Source organism: Pyxicephalus adspersus, chromosome 9 (genome assembly GCF_032062135.1).
Source record: "Pyxicephalus adspersus chromosome 9, UCB_Pads_2.0, whole genome shotgun sequence".
Taxonomy (NCBI): domain Eukaryota; kingdom Metazoa; phylum Chordata; class Amphibia; order Anura; family Pyxicephalidae; genus Pyxicephalus; species Pyxicephalus adspersus.
The window spans coordinates 9,151,826-9,179,119 of NC_092866.1; the positions used below are offsets into that span (position 1 = coordinate 9,151,826).

Below are 27,294 nucleotides of genomic sequence, written 5' to 3' on the forward strand. Positions count from 1 at the left end.
CTGTGCTAGTAAATGTTGAGTTATGGTGTGTGGATGGGATGGCCCAGGACCGAAGTAACCATTGAAGCCTGTAAGTCTGAAGCTATGCCACTACCCACTCTCCTGGGCCTAGGTCCTATAAGTTGGATCCTCTTTTCTGTGAAATCCCTGGCAGCTAAAAGTAAAAGGCTTGGTCTTTGAGGAAACAAATGTAACATTCCCCCATGACATAGATTGCCCAGTGACTGTCTTACACCCTTTATTATGATATATTCCTCTCACTATCTATTGGGATAAGACATTTCTCCAAAAGGGATGTAGACATATACAAATGCACCAGGTTAGTAAAGTGAGGAACATTTAGAATATTCAACAATGTTGATGTCTACTGCCTGCCATCCAGTTTTCCTTGACTTACCCCATATCTAGCAGTAGGCATCAAAAGGCAAAAGAAGGCAAAGAAGTGAAAAAAAAATATCTCCAATGGTGTTACAAACAAAAAATACAACCTGAAATAAATTTGAACTCCTTTTGTATTCCAAGCTAAAGAACTTTAAAGACCTTGCCAAGTCTACCTGAAAAAGACTTTTTTTAATTCTGGGTTTGAATTGACTCATGTGTCCTCCGGGACACCATGTTGAAAGCTCTCTTCTAAAATCTCCATTGGCCTTCCATTACAGTAATAAAGAAGAAGGGGTATGACACTTCATTGGGGTTTACACAGTGCTACCAACTCACAAGAGACCCCCCGAACAAGGGATATTTCTTGTCAAAAATCCTAAGCAATACAAGAAGCAGTATTTAGGCAATTTTACTTGCCCTGAAATCACCCATGACGAAAACATCCATTCTGGATGGATTTAGCTTTAAACTGATCAATGCTCATTCATATGAAAAAGATTATTATAATCACATCAGTCATGAATTTCATATAGTGACAGTTACAGGAAGGAAAATGTTGTAAAATAAAAAGTGAATTATAGGCTGTCAAAATGAAATATACAATTTGACCCTAGGTGTTCACAGGGTAATGAATTAAGCGGTAATTTGATTATAGCCTGCACCAACTGATCTGTCCTTTCCCTTTAAACATGGACTGACCTATGTTGTGCTGGGCTCGGACTGCTCTTTGATAATGGTAGGTTAGGAGCAGTCCTTGTGTGAAATCCATTTAATCGCTGTCATTAAACCAATTAATAACTGATCATTTTCTGTAGTAAATTTGTGTGATATTGGGGGTTCTGGGTATTTATCTGATTCCAAAATTAGAAAGATATGAACCCATAGTGGAGAATGTCCAGTACTTAAAAGAACATGTAATACTTCAGACATCCATTGCCAAAATGCTATGTTGTAAAGAGCTACCAAAAACGGTGAAAACCTGATTTGCCTATTTTTAACCCTAGATACATCCCAAGGTGTAGAACTTTGACATAGAGAGAATTCATCTAAAATTAGTTTGATTTTCATTGATTGTGCATGCAATGATGTAATGATACTAATAAATGTATTGGTATTGAAGTCATGGCTTTTATAGTTATTTGCACAGCCCCTGAACAGCCCACTTGGTTACCAAAATTGAGTGGTGGTGAGGGAGGTTGGGGTTACAAACCATGTGCGTAAAACACATTTTTTTAACCTGGCATCGGGCCAATTCGTACTCACTGGCATTAAATATTTTTTTTTTTAATTCACAAATTCAACAGTGGAGAAACCTCTTGTATGATATGAGGTCATGTTAAATAAAATGCTTGGATTGGATTCCACAAATTTTCAGACCATATTTCCTTTTCCAGCCATGATGCCTGGGTGTTCAGGAACTTGTGAGTGAGTTTGTGCCCCACTTTTCTCCTTAGATCAGGAGATAGAAGGGAAGAAGGGAGATGACGGCAGTGCCCACAGTAGAACAGGAATAGGTGAATATAGACTAGGTTTAGTTAGACTTTATTACACTGATATGGCACATTTTACTCTATCCAAGAAGGCGTTCAATAGCAGTAGAAATCTAAGTACTCAAACACCATATAAAGTATTTTATTAAAACGAAAGAAACACAATATTTACTTACCATTTAATTTCTTTGTTCTGTGATACAGTGAAGTGTTTCTTTTTTTGTTGTTTTGTTCTTTATTTTATTGTATTTTCCTTTTTGTATCTTTTATATTTAAGAATTTTTAATAAAAATGTTTACAAAGAGAAAAACACTTTTGCTTCCATCCCCTGAAGAATTTCAAGGCCAATCATTTCATCCAGTGTTATAAACTCATTGTCAAGCATGAGGAACGATGACCCAACAATGTAGAAGCAGCAACTACCTGCCAATGAGTGGGAGATTATTCAAATTTCTTTGTTTACAATCTGGTTGAAAATTCAATACTTTTTTATCAATTCATTTTTTTATTGAAAGAAAACTACAGCTATATGCAATTTTCAAGCATGATATTTGGGGGAGGGGTTGCATATTTATGTTGCACTTCAAAGCCTCATACAGACGTCTGTTGGATGTCAGAGGATTGCAAATGAAATCGATCTTTCATGATTGTTTTCAGTGACAAATGAAAGAAGAAGGACTTTACACACAGCGCCATTCTGTTCTATAGAGATGAGAGGGGAGAGGACGAATGAGTTGAACCCCACTGTGCTCTCTTCAATAGGAGTGAACAACAGTTCTTTAGCTTAAGCCAGAGCTTTCACTATACCATAAAATAGGTACCATTAGGTGAAATTCCAATGTCACATTTCCCGTTGGGTATAAAATTGTGCTTTCCTTATTATACTTTATACTATCATATTTTCAGGTGGATTTATGGAAAAGTTGTATGTTTACATTTGGCCACGTTCCCATTATTGGTGACAACACCATATTTCCAGGAACCTTTGCAAAAACTTCTAGTAAAGTTGGCAGTTAAAGACATTAATGCAAATTGAATAAAATTTAAATATCTCCCTATTCAATCTATATGCCTGGAGTTCTCTCCAGCACCCTTTTAGCAGGGCGCACCGTCCGGCACTTTTCAATAACCACCTGACTGTTTTTGGGTGATTACTGAGAAGTGATTCACAATACAGGGGCTGCTACCCCCCTACAGCTTTTTCCCATTCACCTTAAAAAAGTTTCTGGGGAAAATACTGATGTCTGTCTAGCTATCTATCAGTCAAAAAATAAGTGCACCTCTAAACATATTACCACTCCAAATCCATGAAATCAGATTTAGATGTTTCAGACTGGGTGTCAGTAATGGTAACCTCAATATGAAATATAGAGGTGGAACCTCAGATATCGAGGATCTATTGTTCTTTTTGCACTTGAGTTGAGTTGTGTCATCATTCCGAGAACAAAAGATCTGACTAAGACCCACAGAAGGAAGTTTGTGGATACCTATATGTCTGGCAAGAGATTTAAAAAGATCACCAAATTATATAAACCTAAATAATTTACAGTAAAGAAGCAATCTACGAGTAACATAGCTAACAAAGGACTCTAATTTGTGTAGAACTGTCTGGCCTATCTATTTCAAACCAAGTCCATACTGATTGATGCTAAACGAAGTCTCAAAGAATCGCCAACATTTTGTGGGTTCTGCAGATAACACTTCTAATTACTGCCAAAGTGCATGTCTCAACAATTAGAAATTAATTGCACAAATTCAGATTACATTGGGCATGTACTGGCTGTCTCTGCTGGAGAATCAATCACTGCCATTGAAAACACATGTTCTCCAATCCAGAATGGTGCGGATGTTAGATTCCTTGCTTTAAGATCCAAAAATGTCTATGGAGTGAACACACTTTTTACATGACTATATATATTAATTTATCTATTCTGCATTTTTAGTATCATTTGGTGCAGAAAATGTTGGTTAGGTTTCTGAAGGTCAGCACAATGTTTCCTTTGCTTCTGCTGACATATACGGCCCACGAATTATCATTCCTTTTGTATTTTTCTTAGCTCATTTTCTCATCAATAGACTTTTATGCACACAAATAAGTTGCCAGGCTCTGGTATGGGAGTTCAGCTTCAGTGTCATATGACTGTAATACACAAAGGAACAAAGTCCTTGCTGAATGCCATATACTCATAGGGTATTGTTGGGGAAGGTACATGCTGTATGAAAGTACACTGTAAGTGCATGAGACATGGCCAGACACATTATCTGATACAGACAATGGAGGGTCACACGTGTCAGCTGCAGATTTCATTAATCACTTTCCGTGTAATGGGATTATGCTTATCTTTTTGTACAGCCAGATATGATGGCTCAACCAAGACCAGCTCATAGGGTACTCAAGTTATCACAAAATTTATGTGATGTCTTATTTTTCGTTATTACCATAAAGTGTAACTGAAAGTTCTATTGACGTTTGAGAATAGAAATGGTGATTGTTTTTATTGGATATTTTTAAGATATTGGTATTCCTTCCATCAAGATAAGGGGCACCAAAGTTGTCTGCTTCTACATTCTGTGTTAGCTGACTTCATTATTTTTAAGTTGTCAAAACCTAAAGCCGAAATGTATTTTTTTTATACCAAGGTCAGATTTTAATTGGTGTCTGTTCCATGTTTGCTATTTCCTTTATGTCCTGTATTTGGTACCAACACTCAGCCCTTGCCTGGTGTCCAATTCAGCAGTGCTTATAATTTTCTGATGGGCACACTGGATGGAGGAGTGTTGGAGCACAAGAAACCCAGAACGGATACTAAAAAAAGAATTCCATATTTGATACTGCAGTACATTTTTTTTTAAAGGAAGGTTCAGTTGGGTTTTACAACATTAGGTTCAAGTACTGTCTGTCTAGCAACCGACATGTGCCTTCTACCAAGGGAACACAAACACATGGGTAAAAACCATGTTCATTTATTGGGGTTAAAAAATGTTGCAAAAACAAAATATTAATGTTAATCCACATTTTATCCCTCTAAATCAGTGTTTCTCAACCAGGGTTCCATGGAACTCTACAGTTCCTCTTGAGGTTGCTAGGGGTTTCTTGAGCAATGAGCAATTTGTGCTTCTCAGGTCAGTTTAATAGATACCAATGATCTTTTTGGTAATCCATAAGGGTGTAAGCCTTCCCACTGACCAGCGATGTAAGAAGCCTTCTTCCCACTGATCAAGCTCACAGCTTAAGCGTCATCAAAATTTTCCTTTCCCCAGCCAATCACAGAGCACTAGAGGTGAATGATCTTCACAATAAATGCGGTTGTGGCCGGCCGCATTCATTGAAAACAGTGTGCGATCCCCGACACTGGAGGTTTAATAGGGACAAATCTCCCCATTCAAAACCTCTAGTGCTCTCTGATTGGCTGAAGAAAAGCTTTCCTCAGCCAATCAGGGAGCACTATCCCTATTCCTAGATAGAGTTTCTCTATCCAGGAACACAGGACTCCCGGTGAAACTCTATCCAAGAACACATACAACTAGTAAAGGCTGCAAGAGCAATCGAGGGAATGGAGCTGTCAGTTCTGCTCCCCTGATTGATCTTGCAGTTCTTCACAGTCCCTAAAAATAACCCGAATTCTCCCACCATTGACTTTATTAGTGTACGAATTCGGCATTCGATCACCCGAACAATATCTCCCTATTCGATCAAATAGCTGTTGAATCGAAAAGTGAGATATTCGACCAACACTACCCACCACAAAAATGTAAGTCTGTGATAAAAATAAACAGATTGGCGGGTGGGATTCTGGAAGGTTATCAGTTCATATGACAAAGATAGAAGACCTTGGAGAACGTCAGAGGAGATACAGGATTTGGGTGTTGATGATATGCTATCTATTTGACCTTCAAAATGATGACCAGTATAAAAAGTTAACACATGTTTCACAGCGAATCTAGACAATCCACCAATCAGCACCTGAAAGGGAAAAGTAGAGTTGGTAAGAACAATTTATTTCTTTGTATCATAAGACCTTTACAGCAAGTTATCCTAATGGTTTATTGTAGGGTAAATTAGATGGTTTCATTAAGTTCAGATATAGAAAGGGACAAAAATACATAAAACAATAGGGATTGGACAACAAGAACCTTATGTCCACCACGGGAGTACCTAATCCGTACCATCAAGCAGGACATATCCTCATACGCTTTCTTATATTTACTTTGCAAACTTGCTTAACATATTGTATTTTTGTGTACCTTTGAATAAATACTTTTTATTTATTGATGGAAGACTTTTCTAGCACACACACGTTATTCACTACAACCTTTCTTCTGAGAGAAGAAACTATTTTCTTCAGTACCCCTCATTTATTGGTCAAGGTTGCTGGCACCTGGAACTTTCAAACCTCATAGGTGAACTGGAACAAAGTAAAAAATTATGGCAAGGAGACCTGACTGGTTGTGTTTTCAAGATCAACCCACCAGGCTCACTTTTTGGTGGACATATCCTTTAAGTCTAACTGATTGACTCTCATGGGTTAAACAAATTGTGTGCTCTCCATTCCAACCAGTTATCTTCTATTTCTACAACAAGCATCTATTGGCATACGAACGCTTCCATAGCTGAAGTTTTCATACCAACTGTTCGTATTTCTATTGTGTTTTTTTAAAGAGTTTGGGCCCTCACTAGTTTTACTGTATTGTTTCAGTGTTTTTGCTCCAATAATTCACCCGTAAGGACCTAATCTCTTTTGTATATGAAAACAATGAATTCAACATCATCATCGTTGATTGCCAAGCGCAAAGGTCGCTTTGAATCTCGAATATTGAGTCTCATGTCACCAGCCCCCCACATAGGCTCCCCCTTCAGCTGTATAATTATATATTCTAATGAAGCCCTGAACGACATATACATAATTGTTACTTTGCCTCTATTTGCATATTAATTGCCATGTATGTTTTAATATTCATTAGACCGTTGATCATCAGATTCTGCGATTATCCTTTAAATTCACTTGATACTTGTAATGATGATGCTTATCCATTTAATGATAACGTTGATCAAACCTGAGAATAATTCGTGTACAGGAGGGGAAAAAAACAGCATGAAATTAGGAGAGGTCGTTAGCCCTCGGCACCTCATACGGAGTTCTGTGGCGTGCGCCAGGTTTCTCAGATGTGTAATGAGTGTGAGGCCTGGGCAGGAAGTGACTGGGGATGCCAATGGAATAATAATGTTTTCTTGTCTGATGCAGTCGAAATGTCGCAGGTTTAGTCTGATAGCATAAAAGCACAAACCGCGCGATGTACAAACGGTAAACATGGCAATTTTGCATAATAGGCGGGTAATTATGCTGTTTCCACTGTATTATTATTCATCTTTATAATTGTAGGCTTGTGCTATGTCTTTCACCTTGACTGCAATTTAAAGTAAGGACTTATCATTGCCTTATTAGAGAAGTTGTTTTTAAAGCGGGCATTTCAGATTATACCGCTCTGGCCTTGATAAAGAAAACCTCAATATCACTTAAGGCAGATGTAAACCTGTCATTAAAATTTCATAGAAGCTTTAGCAACTTTTTAAATCTACAACCTTCACTATCATTACTAAAATAATAACAGGTGATCTGGCTTGTTCAGGATCGTCCTAACCATGGGGTTACTACGCTCTACCAATTGCTCCCCTGCATTCTCACCCTGTCATATAGGTTTTTTTATGGAGGCTACAAATGGCGGTTTGCACACAATACAAAGCCATGGCCCACTGTTGTTACCAATAGGAAACCCACCCTGAAAAATGCTGTGCAAGGTATTGATGGCCAGAATAAAGACAGAAAGATGATGCAGGAGGTCAACAGCAACAAGGAAAGAGAAACATAAAAAAGAATGAACGCAAGTATTTAGTTTTATTTAAGTACAATCCAGTAGGGTTTATATCCATCTTAGGGCACGCTCAATAGTGTTTAGACATGTCACAATAACTAAGAGTGGACTTTTGGGTTATGAAAGTGCTATTGCAGCTGGATAAATCAGGCCCATGCTTTAAGCAACACAAATCTTAGATAAACCATTTTCCATTTCGGCCTCTCCCAACCTCACCCCAGAGGAACCCTTGGAATATTTTAGGTCTTGTGGTTAGTGGAAGAACTTCTCCCCATACAGTGGTGGTCAGAATAAAACCCTGAAAAGTGGCATTGGACCTGCACCATCAAATAGGATCTCAGAGAACTCCGAGGAATACCTAGATGAACCTTAGGATTCCATAAAACCCTGGTTAGGATTGGCTGTTTTAATGTATAGAAGACATGGATATACTTTACTCCACTAAGTGGCATTGGGCCTACAGCTATGTATGCACCAATAGATGGGAGGTCAATCGGTCACAGCTCAGAGAACCCCCCAGCAACATCTTAAGAAATCTTAGGGTTCCCTTGTTCTAAATGTCTGTTCTAATGTATAGAAGAGATGGCTATTCTTTACTCTACTAAGTGGCATTGAACCTGCAGCTATACACGCTCTATTAGATAGGTCAATCAGTCACAGCTTAGAGAGCCCCTAGGAACACCTTGAGGAGCCTTAGGGTTTTCTGATTGAGTATGGCTGTTTTAATGTATTAAAGAGAAGGATATGCTATATTTTTACTAAGTGGCATTGGACGTGCAGCTAGGCTTGCTGCATTAGACAGGTTGTCAATCTGTCGCAGCTTACAGAACCCCTAGGAACACCTTGAGGAACCTTAGAGTTTCCTGGTTGAGAATGGCTATTCCAATGTATTGAAGAGATGAATGCGCTATACTCTACTATGTGGCATTGGATATGTAGCTATGCATGCTCCGGGCGAAGGGAGATTGATTGGTCCCAGCTTACAGAACCCCTGGGAACACCTTGATGAACCTTAGGATTTATTGGTTGTGGTATGGCTCTTCTAATTATAAATTAAGTATCCTATGTCACTTCTGCAATAACACAATCTTTCAAACTTACCTGCCTGTTTTGCATTCTTTGTAGAATATACACTAAGCTGTGTGTGGTCAGCTCAATGCACATACTCAACATACCTTGGTAATGGAATAAATTAACTCTCAAGCATTGTTTGTACAAAAGCTACATCATTCTGGCCTGGCCAGTAAAGTTGGTCAAAGATCCCGAACCTGGAAGAGCACTGGGTGTAGATGTTGCCAACACTAATGAAGCAAGGTAAGGCTACTTTCTTATTAATACAGCACATTTTGATGTAAGGTATAATGTGCATCAATGCCCATGTGTTATCGCAGTGTAAATGGGCTCTCAGTGTTTCCATTTTTTTATGCCGTATTGATACTGATTCGGTCATTGGTTCTTCTTTATGGAACACAAATGCCTTGGAGTTGTGTTCACCTGCTCAACTTACTGTAGTGATACATTCTCACTGTAATCTATGGACTCCATAAAACAGCTTGTTTCTGGACTGATTTCATAAGCTGGCTTCATATCCATTAAGCAAAAAAAAAGGCAAACATGCTCGGCAGGATGAAAAATAATGACATTACACATAAATTAGGCCAGCAAATTTACAATCTTTTTCTTTCTCCAATTTTTTTTTTCCACCGCAAAAATTTACCTCTGTAAAACTTCAAGGCACCCGTGTTCTGTAATAAAGAACTAATGACTGGACCAGTTGGAAAAATAGCTTTATCTGTAGCTAATAAACCCAATTCGGGGTATTTATGTCGGTGAATAATGAAAATCCTCCAACAGCAGTAATTAAGTCACTAAACGAATTCAATTTAGCTACATTAATAGGGAAATATGACTCGGGCTGTGTGATAGCGTGAGGATTTACGATAATTGACCCCCCCACCATTTTTTTTTCTTGGAATGATGTGTGAAAGTCATACCAATTAAACCGGGAGCTCAGAGCAGAGCATGGTGAACCTGTAACAGTCTCTACATCCAAAGGAAAATGCAGAAAGGATTTATCTCATTTATGTCAGGGTCATAAAATGCTGAATTGCTAAACAGCTCATTATAATATAGCAGCAACATGTTAAATAGCTGGAGTTTGCAATAAACAATGGCAAATGACTTCTTTCTTTTTGTCTCAGACTTTGAATCTTGCAGACGCATGGCATTTAGCAAATTATTGGCATTGTCCTGGGGGGACCCAGCTAAAGTCTAAAGTGAACCTGTCTGCTGCTCACAATTTATTTCTCTCAATTTTTCCATATATGCATCCAAGCTCCTTTGTTCTTCATTTGTCCCAGATTGAATGCATATATCCGAAAAGTAAATAGACTGTTCAAAGCTGACCTCTAGTCTTTCCTTCAGTCGTGATTAGCTGTACAGACACCGCTCTTGTAGCTGCAGATGGAGCATGCTTCATTTCCTTACTAGAAGTCATCCAGCATCATCTATTTCCTCCCCAGCCTGGCTGTCCCTGGCCCAACCCTTTCATTCGTTGGATTCAGTTCTTTTTATCATAGAGGCTTAGCATCATATATGGGCATTACCTAGGGTGAACTTTATGCAAATGCCCATTAATCTACACTGACATCCGCCCATCAGGGCATTTTAAATGTATAACTTTTCCCCCGAACCAGTGGGCTACTAACTTTATTACACTGTTGTTAGCTGACAACCATGCTTCTACTGCGCTAAAGTTTGAAGAAGTTCTGTCACTCTGCACTGAATTTTCCACTGCTGGACTACAGATCATCTTCTAGAGGCAAGCAGGAGTGGGGTGGGACTTTGCATTCTGTAGTCCAGCAGATGAACACAGAAAGCTTGCTTGGGATTTTACTGCAACAATCACTTGCACCTTAAACACCAAGCAGCGAGACCCTCAGTATCATTCAATGTGCAATACAATTTCTGATAGTAATATGGTCATAACAGCTTAATGTAGTTCCAAACTTTCAGGAAGATTACCGTCTTTGGAATGCAAAAATTTTATTTTTTTAAATAAAAGAAAGAGGAGAAGTCTGCAGGTATATGTTACATAGACATATAATGTAGAACTAATAGGAGGTAGGGGTGGTGACAAGTCCACCAGTAGACCAACAGGGGTGCAAGAACTGCATTTATCTTGCTGGCAATCCTGGCTAACACCTTGGGCTGTGCATATCGGGATGGAAATTGGAGATCAATGTGCCACAGCCATTGATTAGTTCCTGATAATGGTCATGTCCTTCCTTTGGCTACTAGTTCTATAAAGCACCCCAGATCCCAGTCACTAGCTGTCCATTGTAGTGTTAAGTTTGCCTTACCTGCTAGCAGTGTGATTTTATTTGCTGGAGAACTTGTTGCAGACTCGTTTTCTGACCTGATGATTGATACCTGCCAGAACCAATGTTTGCTTGTAGCCACAACTCTGCACTGTATTACCTCTCTGATACATTGCCAATCTGCCTGTATACCTACATACCTGTGTATGACCATTAGTGGGGTTCCCTGGACTTGTTCTGTGCTTGACTCTCCTGCACTGCATTGTGTGGATCCCCTGGTTAGTGACCCTGGACTGTGTGATCTCCCATTGCGTACCTATAATGCCCCAGTGGGTTCCTGGTCCTCTGGCAGCCTTTGTCAACCAGATACCATCCTTTGCAAATAAAATTCCTACAGGCAACCAGATGTTGGGATGGTGCAAATAGCTTTCTGAGTGGAGGTGAAGACTGTTGGGTTAGATTTGGAGATTGATATCTGAGACTGTTGGGTTAGATTTGGAGATTGATATCTGGTAAGCATTGATGCTGTACTATGACCTTACATGCACCACTAGAAGTTGTATCTTGGAAGGTCGTATGATTGGGGATTTCAGTAAGTAATTCTGTGTTTTAATAAGCATTGTAATAAAACAAGCTTGGAATAACTAGCTGGGGGGGGGGGGGGGTTGAGGAACTACCGTATGAAGCTTAATATTGAAGGCCCAGTGTCAATTGACCTATTCTTTTCCTTCCATTATTGACATTTTATATTAGATAATGAAGAAGATGGATACTAAAATGCAACCTAGAGCTACTCCCTAAGGAATCTGTTTCCCTCTATCAGTAAGAATGCTGCATTTTGATGTTTGACTATAGCATGCCTTGAATGTTTCTATTATATCCAAGAAAAGCCACACCGCTTCCTTCTAATTAATTTTGTTTATCTGTTTTAAAGAGGGTTATTTTTTTTTTATTTTAATTAAAGAAAGATTAGTCTCAGTGCGAAATACGCTGGCTAGATAAATTAAGTCTTGTGTTAGACATTAATTACTTTTGTTTTTTTTAATAGCTACACAGTAACTGAATTTCTAGGATATTATTCATTTTATACAATTTTACACAACAATCAAAATCTTCAGAAAATTCTGCTTTGTACACCATAGGGACAAAAGTTGCTGGACACCTAACAATCACACTTATATGAGCAACCCTTTCGGCAGACATAAGCAAGATGGGGTTGGCTCTCTTTTTGGTCCCACTACAACAGGCCTTACCCCTCTGGGAAGACTTCTGGGAGGACTTTCCACAAACATTGTTTGGGAAAACTGTACCCATTAAGCTAAGTGAGCGTTTTTGAGGTCATGTACTGATGACAGAGAAGTGACTTGTTGGTGTTCCAGTTCTTCTTAAAGGCGTTGTCCATATTTTGCCTTCTCTGGTTCCTCCTTTCCCTCATCATTATCATGCGAATACACCACTTGGTCTTTGCAATGTTTAAGTCATGGCTGGTGGGATGGGTTGACAAGGGACTGGACATTTGTCTGAAAAGATGAAGCCGTGGTAACAACCTTGTGTGATTCCAAATCTAAAATCCATTGAATGAAAGTTGTGGGCCGAGGATAGTAGCACAGGATAGACAAATGCAGGTAAAATGCAGGCACATTCACTAGATGTGTATTTAGCCATTTCCCCGGAACTTGGCTTTAACAACCCCTATAGAGGCCCAGTGTGGAAGATGTAAAACACAAAACCACAGTACATGTTGTAAGTAAAAGTCCAGAGTTCCTTTATTTCAGCAATTCACAAATAAATTACAAGTTTCTTTGCAACCACATCATAAATCAAAATGCTTATTTACACTTCAGGAACAGTAAGCAGTTTAGCAAATAGGGCCTGGAACCAGTGTCTAAAACCACGTGTGCTCCGAAAACAAGATCTAGGTTGTTTTATGATAATGATACTGAGCAGAATCAACTCATTTATAACTCCCCCCACCTCCCTTTTCCTAAAAAAGGTAACTAATTACAGCTTTGTTCAGTTACAAAACATTCACTTTTCCATATTCAAGGCATTGATGTGATTTATCTCAACAGCCATATTGTATCAAAGTTTCACAAGTTTCTCCATTCTGATAGGCCGAAAGTTGTCAAACCCTGATAAGGCTGCTTCTGCTTTTTGGGTTGATGATTCCATTGTGATTTAGCTTTCAAAGGTTAATTTATTTCCTGTTTAAATATAAAAGACTTTGTATTGTACTCAGGTTGACCTCTTAGAGCATCAGACATTATGGAAAGAAATGCGCCGATTGGAGGTCAGCGCCCCCGTTTCTCGGCGGCCTGGGAGACAGATGCAGACTATAATTGCACAGCTTTCAGGGTTAGGAAGAAACTGTGATTTTATTCAGTTGATAAGGTGAGGCAGACAGGTCTGAAAGATTAATTGCATGATAATGAAACAAGGAGAGGTTGAGATGACACCGGTATGCATATAACTTACTGCCGCTCCTGCTTCTTGTACGAGTGCATAGATGAATGTTAATTTTGGCGTCTAGTGGTCCAAATCTATCGTAATAAAATATCACATTATTCACAGACTGAATTTAGATAAAATTATCTATAAAGTGGTGTCAACACTCCTTGGTCACTTCCAGTGTGAGTTACAGTGGCTTCTCTTCTATGTTCGGAAGCTCTTTGCTATCCAAAGCCACCATATCCCACCTTGCACCTTCCTCTAGAAGAGTTCCAAATTTCAAGAGAAAAACTCTGATTGACCCAGGCTCTCATCCAATCAGATATCTCTATGTTGCACCCAGAAGGATAGAAAAAAAACAAAGATGGTAAATCATAAGTTGAAAACTGGTTAAACAATGGACTTTCTGGTGGAAGATGTGTTAGTTTAGGCAGTGTAGAAAATTTCCCCTTTAGACACATTAAAAGTTTGTTATATAGAAAGAGAAAAATACATATGTCTGAACCTTTTCCAAATAGTTATTCTGCAACATCTGAAGATGGGTCACTACATCTTGTGGGTCAAGAGTTTTCATGATTTTTTTGGAACCATGGGTGTCACCACACTAACTTTTTTGGCAGAAGTTATTTTTTTTATCAGCTTTTAAAGTTCGCTTGTGGTTAAAGGATTATGCGTAGTACTCACTTGTACACAAATCAATTGTTCATGATCTTTTTTGGTGACATTTTAGGAACAGTGGTTGTGGATTCAAGCTCCTTGGCTCTCAGCTAGTCGGCCAGTTCTATTAGGAGGGGATTAGGGGTGAGGACGAGGCATCACCCTGCCTTGGTATTCATCGGTATAGCAATAGGGTCATTAGCGGATGGTTTTTATCATAAACTGCAGTCTCAATGTGGCTGGGGTTCACTGTACGCACTTTAGAACCCTCAGGTCATAGGGAACCCTTGCCAATGTTTATCATATGCCCAATTTATGGAAAATTAGCCTGATGGTCAATAGAAGGAAGACTCTTTACATTGTTGGCCAGAGGGAAGAATGTCACCCTTACAGATATCAGGATAGATCATTAGAGTCAGTGGTAAATGACCTGAGAGGTTCAAATTGCTCATCACTCAAGGAACTCCTAGTAACCTCTGGAGGAACCCTGGTTGAGAAACACTGTTTTAGAATTTTATCCAGAACAAATAAGAAAAGTAGGGTGTGTAAGGACAGGGTTAGTTAATTGCTAAGTTTAGGATGGTGTATAGAAAATCACATAATAATAAGATGATGTGATTGGTATTAATCTCAAATATTAACAAAAAGTGTTAATATTGAATCTGAAAATTGGAATTTGTTACCAATTCATATCTACTCAGCAATAAGGAGTGGCTGCACATAAGTTTTATTATTTTATAAATTGCTCCACACATACCTAGACTTTTAGCAGCCAAGTATTCAATAAACATTTTGTTAATGGAGAAAGTCTGTTTTTTTCCCATAAACTGCTATATAACCAGTTTGTACCTAAAGATGTTCTCTCAGTTGTTAATATTTTATAGGTGACGGTAACTCAGCAGAAGACAGGTTTTTGCAACTGGCAAATTTCACCCGCACAGCGGTTTTGCGCCTAAACTAAAGAAAATATTCTAGTGTGTTTGCTTCTGGCAAAGTCGACAACTTCTTGTGACTTGTGAACGCGAGAAACATTTTAATTCAGTAACGAATTTACAGAGAATTATAAATCATTACAGAATTGCACATTTCTCAGAAATAGCAAACTGGGATCGCTTCAAGAAATATTTGTAAAAGATAGGAAAAAATTTTTGGTGAAAATGTAACTGTTGTTACCAATTGAATACATTTTACATTTTCTTAGGAGACAATGGATAAGCTTAGACTACTATAAACATTATTATTGAGTCGGTTGCCCCTTTGCAGTTCTCTCTTCTGAGTGTCTCCGTAACATGGCAAAACCTTGAATTTCAACTGTTTTTTTGACATTAACATTGCACAGCAGCAATTCATAAAGGCCAGCCTCCTATGAGCTTTACTTTTCAGTCCCAACAATGGCATCTCATATTCGTGGGCAACATACAATGTGAAATCTTTATTTTACAGCTGGTTTAATGCTGTATTTTGCTTGTCATTTACTCTGCTTTCAGCTCTGGTCAAGGGCTTGGTTCGTGTTACGTAATTTTCATTCATTTACAGCAGCAAAGCACGTGGAGAAGACCTCCATGCTGCTTTTATCTGTCTGTAAACCTACTTAGAGGTCTACTTAGAAGAAATTCAAAATAGGCATCATTTTGTTAAGAGGTAGAGCAGAACAAAAAAAAGCTGGTGGGTAGCCCTGAAATTTCAACTTGAACCTTTTTTTGTGGCTGTTAAGGGAATCAAATGCTAGGCTGTTCTTTAATGTGTACCCAGTATTAGATATATTTTTCATTTGAAGTGCAGGCATGCTAAGTACTATGTAAGCATATTATTTACAGGTAGGTATTCCTTCTCACAGAGATCATACTACCCAACACATTTCCCTTTCTCCCACCAATGTCTTCACCTGCTTTTGTCCTAAGATAAAGCCAATTTTGTTCACACATCAACTTCAACATCAACAAAGGTAAGTGAATCTTAGAATAACAAAATTCTTAATAATCTCACCCCATGCAGTTTACCAATCATATTTGCTGAACTTGGATCTGTTGGTCCACCATGTTGTCCCCAGAACTTGACTGCTTGTGAGTCCAAAAACTATAATTTGGGGACACCAATACTTTACCACCAATTGAAAGTGTGGCCTATGCAATGCCATGGAATGGGAATTAAAGCTCAATACTGGAGAATTTTTAATAATTTTTTGGGAGAGATTGGGAAGGGTTTAGAACTTTTTCAAGGCTTTATAAAGAACAACAGTCAACATTTGTGTACAAAAATGTCCAAACAGGATTAATGTTTGTGTATCGATCCCACAGCTAGCTCAGTAAGCACAGCCAAATACAAAATATAAGCTGAAGCTGACTTTGCTTTAGGGAAGTCTACTTTAATTGAGAAATCTACATAAGCTTAAATAAGGCAAAACAACAACTGGTAGATCGCTTTGAGAAGTGTTCCAACATTGAGTGCCATTTAAGGTAGCACTTAAAATGCTGCCCTAATATTGCATGCATTACATTCCATCCCCTGCTGAGTTATGTCCCTCTAATTCCAAGCCATTTCCGCTGCTCTGTTCCTTGGATGCAAGGGTCCAACAGGGTGCACAACAGGAAAGGTCAAGTGAGAACGTTGTGCCAAGTCCCCCCTGGGAAGACACTGCCTTTCTTCATGACAGTAAGAAAAGGAAAACAGGCTTATGACTGTACTTTATGCAACTGTACATTTAGTCTTTTTAACAGTTTTCATTCAGTTACAAAGTACCAGAGTGAAAGGGGGTCTTAAAACCAATCCTGACTAAATTGTCCGGTACTAATAAGAACTCCCTCTCTTCTTTGACCTGTAGTCTGTGTCTCTGCTGCTACAATGGTATCATTCTCATAGCTGGACTCCCCATTTTAGATTATTCTACAGTATGAACAATCTATGAGTGTGTTTTTGTAAAGGCTGCTCCTCCTGGGTGGAGCTAAGAATCCCATTAAAAGGCATTCAGCCAGTAGACTTCCCAAGAGGAGCCACATGTGATTCAACTTGCCAGCTAAAGTGCAAAGCTAGTTTTAGGCAGAGTGGACTTTCAAGTGAGTTGAGCAACTTTGAACCTCATACTAAAAAAATAGGTGCCATAACCAGATTAAAATTGTTTTTTTTCTAATGCAGAATGGAAATGAAAGCAAGCATTTGATCGCTGTGGACAACACATTTCTCATACGGAATACACATTGTGGCTTAGTGTAGTTAGCAGATGCAAAGAACCACGGCAACCAATCAGAAAGAATCATTGTCAACCAGTCTGACAATGCAAAATCCCGATACCTGATTGGCTGCTGTGCATTACAACATCTTGCATGCATAAAAGATAGTTGCATGTTTATGGTGTTTAACCCTTGTTACTCTTGGACTTTGCAAAAAGCTCACTACCCATCACAAGGTACGACATTCTATAAAAATTTGGTGTGAGCTTTAATGCCATTTCTTTACAGGTCATGAAATGATATATTTTATCCATCTCAGCTTCATTTATTTCCACATCAGACAGGCTCACAAAAAATAGGAAAAAAAGATAACTTTACAGACTCACACTTTCCAAAGACTGATAAAAATAAGCTATTTTACTTTTTTGTCTGTATATATTTCTTTAGCTATGCACAGAGGGGCAATGTGCTTTCAATGACTGAGCACAGACTAGGAAAAAAAAACAAAGAACTAGTGTAGAGCGATGCTTATGTAAAACGTTAAATTCCATTTCTGCAGAGCGACGTTTATGCCTAAACACATTTAAAGCTTGACTGAGCTATCAGTTTAAATCAGCTAAATACATTCCAGGTGCATAGAAACGAAAGGTGAGCAAAGTCTTACAGCATGTTTTATTAGGAAAGGAGCCACAGTCTGAAAAGAAAAGACTGTCCCAAGCGAGGGCCCCTGGGTTCTTTGTGGGAAAGTGGTCTTTCTGCAGAGGTCATACACATTGTAGGCTTCTCGGACCACTGAAGAGGACACTGCTTTCACAGAGAGAGAAAGGGTCTGTGTTGGGGACACACTACTCCGGATATGGCTGAGATCCTAAAAGAAACAAACTGTGAATGCTCGTGCACCTTTAGATATGATGCACATGGACTATTTCAGCTGTATAAGCAGGGTGTTCAACTAGGCTTTACCGTGTACACAAAATATAATATAGTAGAGCCATCACCTAAATACAATGTAAACAGCCAGTGGGACAAAATTTGTATTGGCAAAAAAAATCCACCAAATTGGGATACAGGGAATTCCAGCGTCTACTATGGTGCTGGCAAATGCAAAATTGGCAAGCTACATTACTATAATGTATAAGGAATGGCCGAAAATGGCACACAGTGATGACACTGGCTACTGGTGACTAGATAGACCGAAATCTGGTCAAAGGTAGGTGCAAAGAGTGCAGTTGCACAAGGGCTCCAGACCTACCATGGCCCCAAGTCTGTTTGGCAGAAAGGCTCCAAGCCACTTCTGCATAAGTGAGCACTGTTGGCTATGACCGCCATTGGTCTGGTACATCCCACAATACACCTAATGGAGCAATGCTGCCTAACCCTAATCCAATCCATAGGAAGGCTATTTCCATTGTGTTCCGTTGATGGCCCAATTTTAAAATAAGATGATATTTTGCCCCATGATATATAAGCATGTTCAATAAAGAACACACATTTTCTATATATTTTATGTAAAGTTTTGTATATTACTCTAGGAGGACTCAACAATAAATTAACTACATGGAATTGAGTTTACCTTCAGTAAAATCCTCCAAGAATCTCTTTTGCCAGGACCAGCCTCAGTCCTGGTTTTAATGAATGACATAAGCCCCGGCTACAGTTATTTTTGCTTACAGAGACCCTGTTTTAATTTGCAAACAGTTTTCACCTATATCATCTGAAGCTTATAAAATACCATCTTTCTTTGATTCTGTATATCACTACGGCACATTCGATTTCAAGGCTCACACACTAACATAACACTTGCATGATTAAAGTGCACCTGTAGTTTAAAATACAAAGCTGTATAGAAGGTGGGTAGGATAAGTAGGCACTACATCTTTTTAGTAATGGAAATTTGGGGGTATTTCAGGAGGGCAATAGTCCTTCTTTTTTACAGTTCACCTATATCATTTAGTATATGATTTGTGTTTTGTGTTTCTGGATGTGTCAGATAATTAACACTGTCCCCCTACCCCTAGCTGATGAAGGGCATTATTGATCTAATGCAGAGAAATATTTACATTACTTTATATTTCTATCTTTCCAGTGGAAAAATGTAAGTGGACAATTGCACTTGTGGTTGCCCTGCAATGTATGTAGGTGAGAAGGTGAAGACTAGAGGCTTTAGGGGACTGTTCATTACCAGTGTTGACAGCCAATGGTAAATTCACTATGTATGTAGGGGAAAGAGTGGAGACCAGACCAGGCTGAAACCAAGAAGGGAAGCTTCAGCGGACTGGTTATCACCAGTGTTGACAACCATGTGTCCCACCATGAATTAAAGACAATGTTAGCTAGCAGTTAGGAGGGAGTGTCTTCAAATAAATCTTATAGTTTGGTTTGCATGTTGCTGGCCGGGGAGGAGACACCATCAGGATAAAGGTAAAAGAAGATAACTTCTGACAGGTCTTCCCTCTGCCAACAAGTCCCCAAGCAGAAACATTTTCCCTATCTCACCACAAGTGAGTAACCACCTGTAGGTCCTAGCATCTGACTACAGTATAGTAGAATGAGTGGAATGAGTCCCCAGCTAAGATGACCATAAGCTTTATGGCCTCATGGTTAGAAAAACGAAGTAATTAGGTTGCCAACCTTGGTCATCACAACTACTTCTGGCATAATTCGGAAGATTGTGAAACTATAGAATAAAATAAATATTTCTCTGTGTTGGGTTATCCCTTAAAAGCAGAGTAATATTTATTTGTTTAGGAGGGGGATAATTATTTTAGTAACTATTTCATTAGTTAGGCTTTTAAAAATGTACATCTATGAAGTCTAGAGTCTCAGGGAGATAGATAATATGCTGGGTTTAAATCACTCTTTTGTGCTATTGAGGGGAGATTTATTGGGGTGATTGTTAAATAAATCCCATAAGAACCACCTATTGGGTTTATTAAATGGTAAACGTTTTCCAAGAATCTCCATAATGAACAATATTTGAGTGAATAACCTGCTAAAGACTATCGAAAAGAAAAAAGAAGAGATTGATCGAATAATATGGAATTGGGGGATCCGTTTCCCAATGGCGCTAGTGATAATCTCTTAAATTGCAGCTCACATTATAAGTGTGTGATAAAAAGAAAATTCTGTAGTAAGATTAAGCTAATACTAAAATATGCCCACGCAGTCAGAGCGTGTATATGGAGTAGCCATATTTGCTTCTTTATTTTGCATGCTTTCTGTGTATTTTTTTCTTTTCCCTCATCAATCATATTGGTCTGCAAACTGAGACTAAAACAATATGATCCGCAGATGATCTCACCACAGCAGTCCAACATGCAAATGAGCCGTAGAGGTAGAATCAATGTATCTAAAACCCTCAAAAATCTATGGAAGATATTTAAACATATTTTCATGTGCACCCTATTTTACCTTTAAATGTGCCTTCATCATTGAACCAATGCTACCTCCCCTACCCTCTCCTATCACAGCATTATATCTGCTACTAAAGTGTGCACTTGAAATTCTTCAACACATTTACACATTAGAGTAGATTGCATATTGTAACACCTTCTAGTACAGTACAGCGCACACAAACTTGGTAATAAGAAGTACTTGGCAGGCCCCTTCGTGCTATGGCAACTTAAAAACATCCGGTACTAGGTTGCTTTTTATGGGCAATCATATCCTTGCAGCGAAATGCGTGGGTGCAATGGGCGAAATGCGCTGATGTGAGCCTTTGGAAATTGTAACCAGCTCCTTACAATTTGTTCCTTGGCTGTTGGGCAGAGTTCTTCTTTATCGGTCTACTTTGTAAATCCGCCGTTCTTTGCCAACGAAGAGGTTAACATACACTAATTATATCTGACAGGCTTACAATGTGCTTAAGTGGCATCTTATTACATTTTATTTGCACCGTGGATGTCTCCTTAATGTGTTATTTTTCGCCATCCGGCCTCTGCAGCGTAGCCTCCTTGTCAAATACTGATTGGTAATCTTATTAACATGAACCCATTAAGAGATCCTTCAGTGTACTTCTCTAAAAAGTGTTTTGGTTCGATGCACACGACATGCCGCCTGGAAAAAAAAAAACGCCTTGCGGCTGTGAAGCCAGGCTGGTCCGAGGGTGGTGGTCTCGGGGTCTGGATTAAAATGAAGCACACGTACACACAAATCTGACAGACAAAACTGTTTTAGGTTGGGTAAATCATCAGTACAATAGAGTAGAAACAAATTGCGAGCGTTGGGAGATATGATCGTTGCATTCTGCCTTGAGCAGGACAAGTTCAAACAACTGTTCCCAGTGTCTTTCAGGCTGCATTCTTGTAGCGCGCGGCACTCCAGCAGCGATCCCATTAATACAAAGAATGCAGAATCAGAGGCTGTCAAGGACTGGTGTACCATTTTAGAGAATAATTGAGGTTGCAAATTAAACAGAGAGTCTGGAGCAGTTGAAGCCCGGTCTTCTAATAACTGTGTACTGCAGTCTTCCGATAAACACTTTTTTAATTTTTTTTTTTAACCATCTTCCTGTTGCCATGGCGATGTGGTAGCCAGCGTAAAAAGTTTCCGGTGCTTACAGACCTAAATGAGACAAAAAAGAAACAGCTCATTAAATAGGAAAAGGAAATTTCAAAATTCAAGTGGATAAGTTTCAGCTCGACACAATGACATTTTGGCAATGAGGTGCAAAGCATGACTATATAATCTTTTTGGATGTCTAAGGTACCCTTTAAATGCCATCTGATTGATTCTGCCACCATTCAAGACTAAGGATTAGTCTGAACCAATGGGATGTGTTTGTCATGGCGGAAAATATGCTTAGCAATGTAAACTTTAGCTGTGACCCCATTGTTGGGGTATACAGTGGGCAAAGTTGCCATTGGCTGGTGTCAGGGGGTGATTTATAAACATGTTGGTAAAGTTCACACCTGGCTGTGTTCATCCATTGATATTTCCACAGAAAAAGCGAAAGTGTGAGTCAAACCCATGGTAGGTTCCACCCTAAACCTCATCCCTAATTGCTAGATGTTCCTTGAGAATTAGTAAAAATACCTCCACTTAATATTACCTCCACTGGGTCTAAAACCATTGGCAATGCCTATGGCAAAGGATCAGTGGGACTTCTCATCTCATTGGTAAATAACCCCTAACACCATTGATTTCTCTCACCATTCTACATCAATGTAATGGGGCATTCTTCTCAATGACTAGCAAATTAAGGAAATGCATTGACCCCCAATTTTGGGGCAATATTTTCTTTGACCTGATGATCACAATGCAAAATGGCCTTTCACCCATCATCTCCAATTATAAAAGATCCTTTCCCCACTAACCATTATTGTAGGGGGCATTTACACTGTCCTTCAATGTAAAATTATTCCAATTGACCATTGGGGAAAGGAAGCTCTGTTAAATGCCCACCTAATAAATAGGGCCCCTTCTCTACTGACCTCCAAAGGTAACCGGCACCTTTTTCAATGACCACTGATGTAAAAGAATACTAAATTGTCCACCACTGACAATCTTCTGTTTTTTTTACCGTTATTATTGTTTGTCTTAATTTTTTATTACTGAAAATCATTTTGCTATATAGCGCAGGTGGCTTGTGAAAAGGATCCAAGTCCAATCTCTGCATCATTACTGGAGCAGGGTGGCTTAAGTGGCAAGATCCATGACACCCAGCATCATAGTATGTCCTCAGACTTGCAAATTATTTGTTTGTTGAGAATCATCCCAACTGGAAGAATGAAGACCACATACAGATGTCAGATTACTAATGATAGAAGTGATTGTTTCCAGTGACAGGAGAATGAAAGGTAACAGTACACACAGCACCGTTTTGTTCTATGAAGGGGAGAGGACAAGCAAGCGGCGCCCTCCTGTGCTCTTCTTCATATGCCTAAGTGGTCTTTCCTGATCAGAGTCAATTAATGAACAACGTTGGATGACATCTGTACACATGTCAGATTTTCGACCAAGACAAGCATGACCGTTTATTCATTTGTCTTGCTTGACAGTCATCTGAAGTGTGCACATAGCTTAAGGGCATTTAGTAGTGGAATTTAATTACTGAAAGGGGAAGCGCATAAGAAAAGTTGAGTATTCCAATAATAACTGCTGTTTTAATATTACTAGCCACCATTTTACATATAAATATAAATATATAGGTAAATATATAACCTGGCGTTGGACTTTAATACTTGGATTGATTTCTGTTTGAGCTCAGGAGCACAATACAGTGAAAGAATAATCATACAACACTTGCGACCCCCTAGTGATAGTCCTTGTGGGACTGGACAATACGGCCTCTAAATGGTCTTACATATTATGATATTTTCGCCAGTAAATTGCCAGTAAATACTTTGAGAGCTTCTACACTCCAGTATGACACATTTCTCCCCTGGGGCGAAGAGACTGACTGTTATATCGGTTCTGCTTTTAATCTATTGTCATTTTCTGTAGTTGGGGTGTGTTAATGTTCGTAAAACCACAGATTAGCTTCCTCTGACATGAAACCTCTTAGCACTTTGCCTGGTGAAAATCATGACTCTGCTGGGAACAGTCGGGGGTCTCCTCTGAGAGTGCATTAGGCAACAGAAAATATAAGTCCTGCACTGAATAAAAGCTCTTAGTAAAATACTGATTTTGTAATGTTATCAACAGCAATGGAGATGTGAAAGGCAAAGAGAGATCATTCTTGCTATCCTTGCCATCACTATTGACTTGAGGAGTAATGATTTCTTCGCAGTTGATGTTACACTGATACATACAGAATTTTTGTTACCCCCTTCCCCCATGCCCAGATAAATATACAGCAAGAAATGCATGCCGGTACATTATTACGGACTTCAAAGAATTGGTCAAAAGGACCGCCAGGCAAAAATCTTCCTTAGGAGAGCTCAGAACAGACAGTCTTCATCTTTTTCTTTTTTTGCTTTTACATCGAAGGCCTAATGAACCAATAAAAAATTACTCTTTGGTCCCCTGTTATCGGTATTTCGTGTCTTACCATTCCCAAGTCTCCTGCTACAGACACATAATTAACTGCAATTAATTCAATAAAGCATTTAAAATTAAGGTCATTATGTGGCAAGGATTTGCTTGTTCAGAGCACAACACCTTGCACCCTGGGATGTCTTGCTAATTTGATAGTGTACGATGGGCCCTTGTGTCATTCACAAGATGGCTGATGGGATTGAATTGGCAAACATGTTTTATTTGTGCCGACTTTGACCCCATTTCACAGCTGGAAGAGCTGTCGCTGTAGAAGAAATGATGATTTTTATGTAGATTGATTAATCCATGTAGCGTGAAGTATTTATTCTAAATCTGGGTAACCTGTTGATTAACGAAGATTTCCAGTAGAAATGGGTCTCTGTAGGTATGCATTTATTTCTGCTTTATCAGAGCTGTTTTCTTTTTATGTAATTGCTATACACATAATTGCTGCAATGGGGGACTGTCAGAGACTGTAGATATGGTACTGGAGACAGCAGGAGACTGTGGACATGATACTGGAAACTGTGGACATAAAACTGGAGACTGCTGGAGACTGTGGACATGCTACTGTAGATTGTAAAGGACTATGAATATGGCACTGGAGACTGTGGACATGCTACTGCAGATGGTCAAAGACTATGGACATGATGCTGGAAACAGCTGGAGATGATGGACGTAATACTGGAGACAGCTTGAAACTGTAGACATGAGACTTGGAAAAACTAGAGACTATGGATATGGTACTGGGGACATATGGATAGTGTGAACATGATACTAGAGACAGCTAGAGACTGTGGACGTAATACTGTAGACATGAGACTTGGAAAAACTGCAGACTATGGATATGGTACTTGGGACATATATAGATAGTGTGAACATGATACTGGAGACAGCTAGAGACTGTGGACATGCTACTGCAGATTGTAAAAGACTATGAATATGGCACTGGAGACTGTGGACATGCTACTGCAGATGGTCAAAGACTATGGACACGATGCTGGAAACAGCTGGAGACGATGGACATAATACTGGAGACAGCTTGAAACTGTAGACATGAGACTTGGAAAAATTGGAGACTATGGATATGGTACTGGGGACATATGGATAGTGTGAACATGATACTAGAGACAGCTGGAGACTGTGGATATGGTACCTGAGACTGCTGGAGACTGGAAATATTGCTGGAGATGGCTGGATATTGTAGACATACTACTGAAGATGGTCAGAGACAATGGATATGGCACTGGAATCAGATGGAGACTATGGACATGATACTGTAGATGGCTGGAGACTGTGTTTATATTACTGAAGAAAGATGGGGACTGTGGACGTGCTATTGGAGACAGCTGGAGAGTGGAGATGGTCAAAAACTATGGATATGGCAGTGGGGACTGTAGACCTGGCCCATGAGACTGACAGATGCTTTAGATATACTGCCGGAGACTGCTAGAGCAATGCCGTTATACTCCCTTTCAATTTATTGCTCATTCATATGATGTTCTTCTACAATCTATCTTGCTGTGTACTTCTAATCCTGGCCCACACACCCAACATTGCTGCTCTTGGCATGTTTATAAGAGATAAAATAACTGGTTTAAAAGGAAAGTTTCCACTGCTGACCTCTGAAATGTTAGTTGGCTGAGTCCATGATGACCTTCCCTTTCCTCATCTCAGCATTAGTGCTATGAGTCATAATAAGCATACACATAAGTGTCATCAATGATCTATCTGACTTTCCCAATCTGTATACTTGTCCTTGATCCACTATTCAATATAAATTCAAAATAAATTATGAGGGTTAATAAAGCAGCCTAAAAACTAGTAATTCAAAGTGGAATAAACCTTAAATGCAAGCAGATGGAGTTTATCTATTCAGCCAAGATCCTGCTAAATATTTTTTTTTAATTGTACATTGATCGTGGTGCATGTGTAGTTTGCACTCCGTAAAGTAGAAATGTTAGTGACTGGGCCTCTTTAAAGAGACACTATCTATCTTAAGATGCTCCATGGCAGCCATACTTTTAAAAACTTTCTGTGCTACTGCTATCCATCCACATGTGTTGGATACGTTTGTTGCACTCAGATTCAATAGACAACAGCTAGTCTAGGCAATAGAAGCTCAGTAATAAAGCTCAACTGGTGCTCACCAGAGAACCCTGCAAGGATTGAAGGACATTGCAATGGTTGACTCCCAGGACCATGCCCCTTACACACATCAGTGCAGGTAGCCACAGGACAAGAGGCAATCTCACAGTCAGGGTGAACACCTTTGGGTATAGTCAAGAACCATCAGTGTAGGAAACAAGGAGCACAGAGGGTGCACATGGAGTCACTTGGGTCACTGGAGTAGGGGGTTACAGAGGCATGTGGGGGCCACGGGTATATAGGAATCTCACAGCTCACAAAAGATCATTGGGGAACACTGGTTGTGGCTTCAGCTTTTGCAGCAAAAAACAAATCTCCAATGGTTGTGCACCAGAGAAGAAACCCGGGACACAAATAATAGGTGTAACAGTATGTCCCTAACATGTGCTCTTTCTTCCTCCACTGACCCCTTCACCATTAATAGAGCAAAAGAAGCTTTCCCTCAACACCTACTGTACAGGTAAGTATTCAGCCCATCATTATACATTTAGCTGCCAATTTTAGGATAGAGACAGGGCCACTTTATAACCGTATTTACATAATACCTTGTTACATTAGACCATAATACCAGAGCTCAGACTGACTGACGGCAGCTGCTTTTGAAACCAACTGAGCAGTAAGATAAATGTATCTTAGAGGAGGCTAAAGCTGGAATAATTTTGATAGAAGGTACTTGGCTATTGTCTGCGGCCTCTCGCCTATACAGCTATAGACTAAAAATTCAATTTATATTAATGAATCTGCACAAGAGCCACTTACTCTCTCTCACCAGTTGTCTTGTGCTTCTTTTGATGTCAGAACTTCTGAAATTTACTCCACACTACCGACATCAAA

General features: G+C 39.2%; 1 protein-coding gene across 1 annotated transcript in view; it reads right to left on the reverse strand.

The window, feature by feature from the left end:
* Positions 1-12,803: 12,803 nt before the first annotated feature.
* Positions 12,804-27,294, reverse strand: part of CDH13 (cadherin 13) — a 433,078-nt gene continuing 418,587 nt past the window's right edge. Inside the window, exon 14 of the mRNA XM_072422511.1 lies at positions 12,804-21,897. Coding sequence (XP_072278612.1) covers positions 21,890-21,897 — 8 coding nt within the window. The 3' untranslated portion in view covers positions 12,804-21,889. The remainder of the gene's footprint in view (positions 21,898-27,294) is intronic.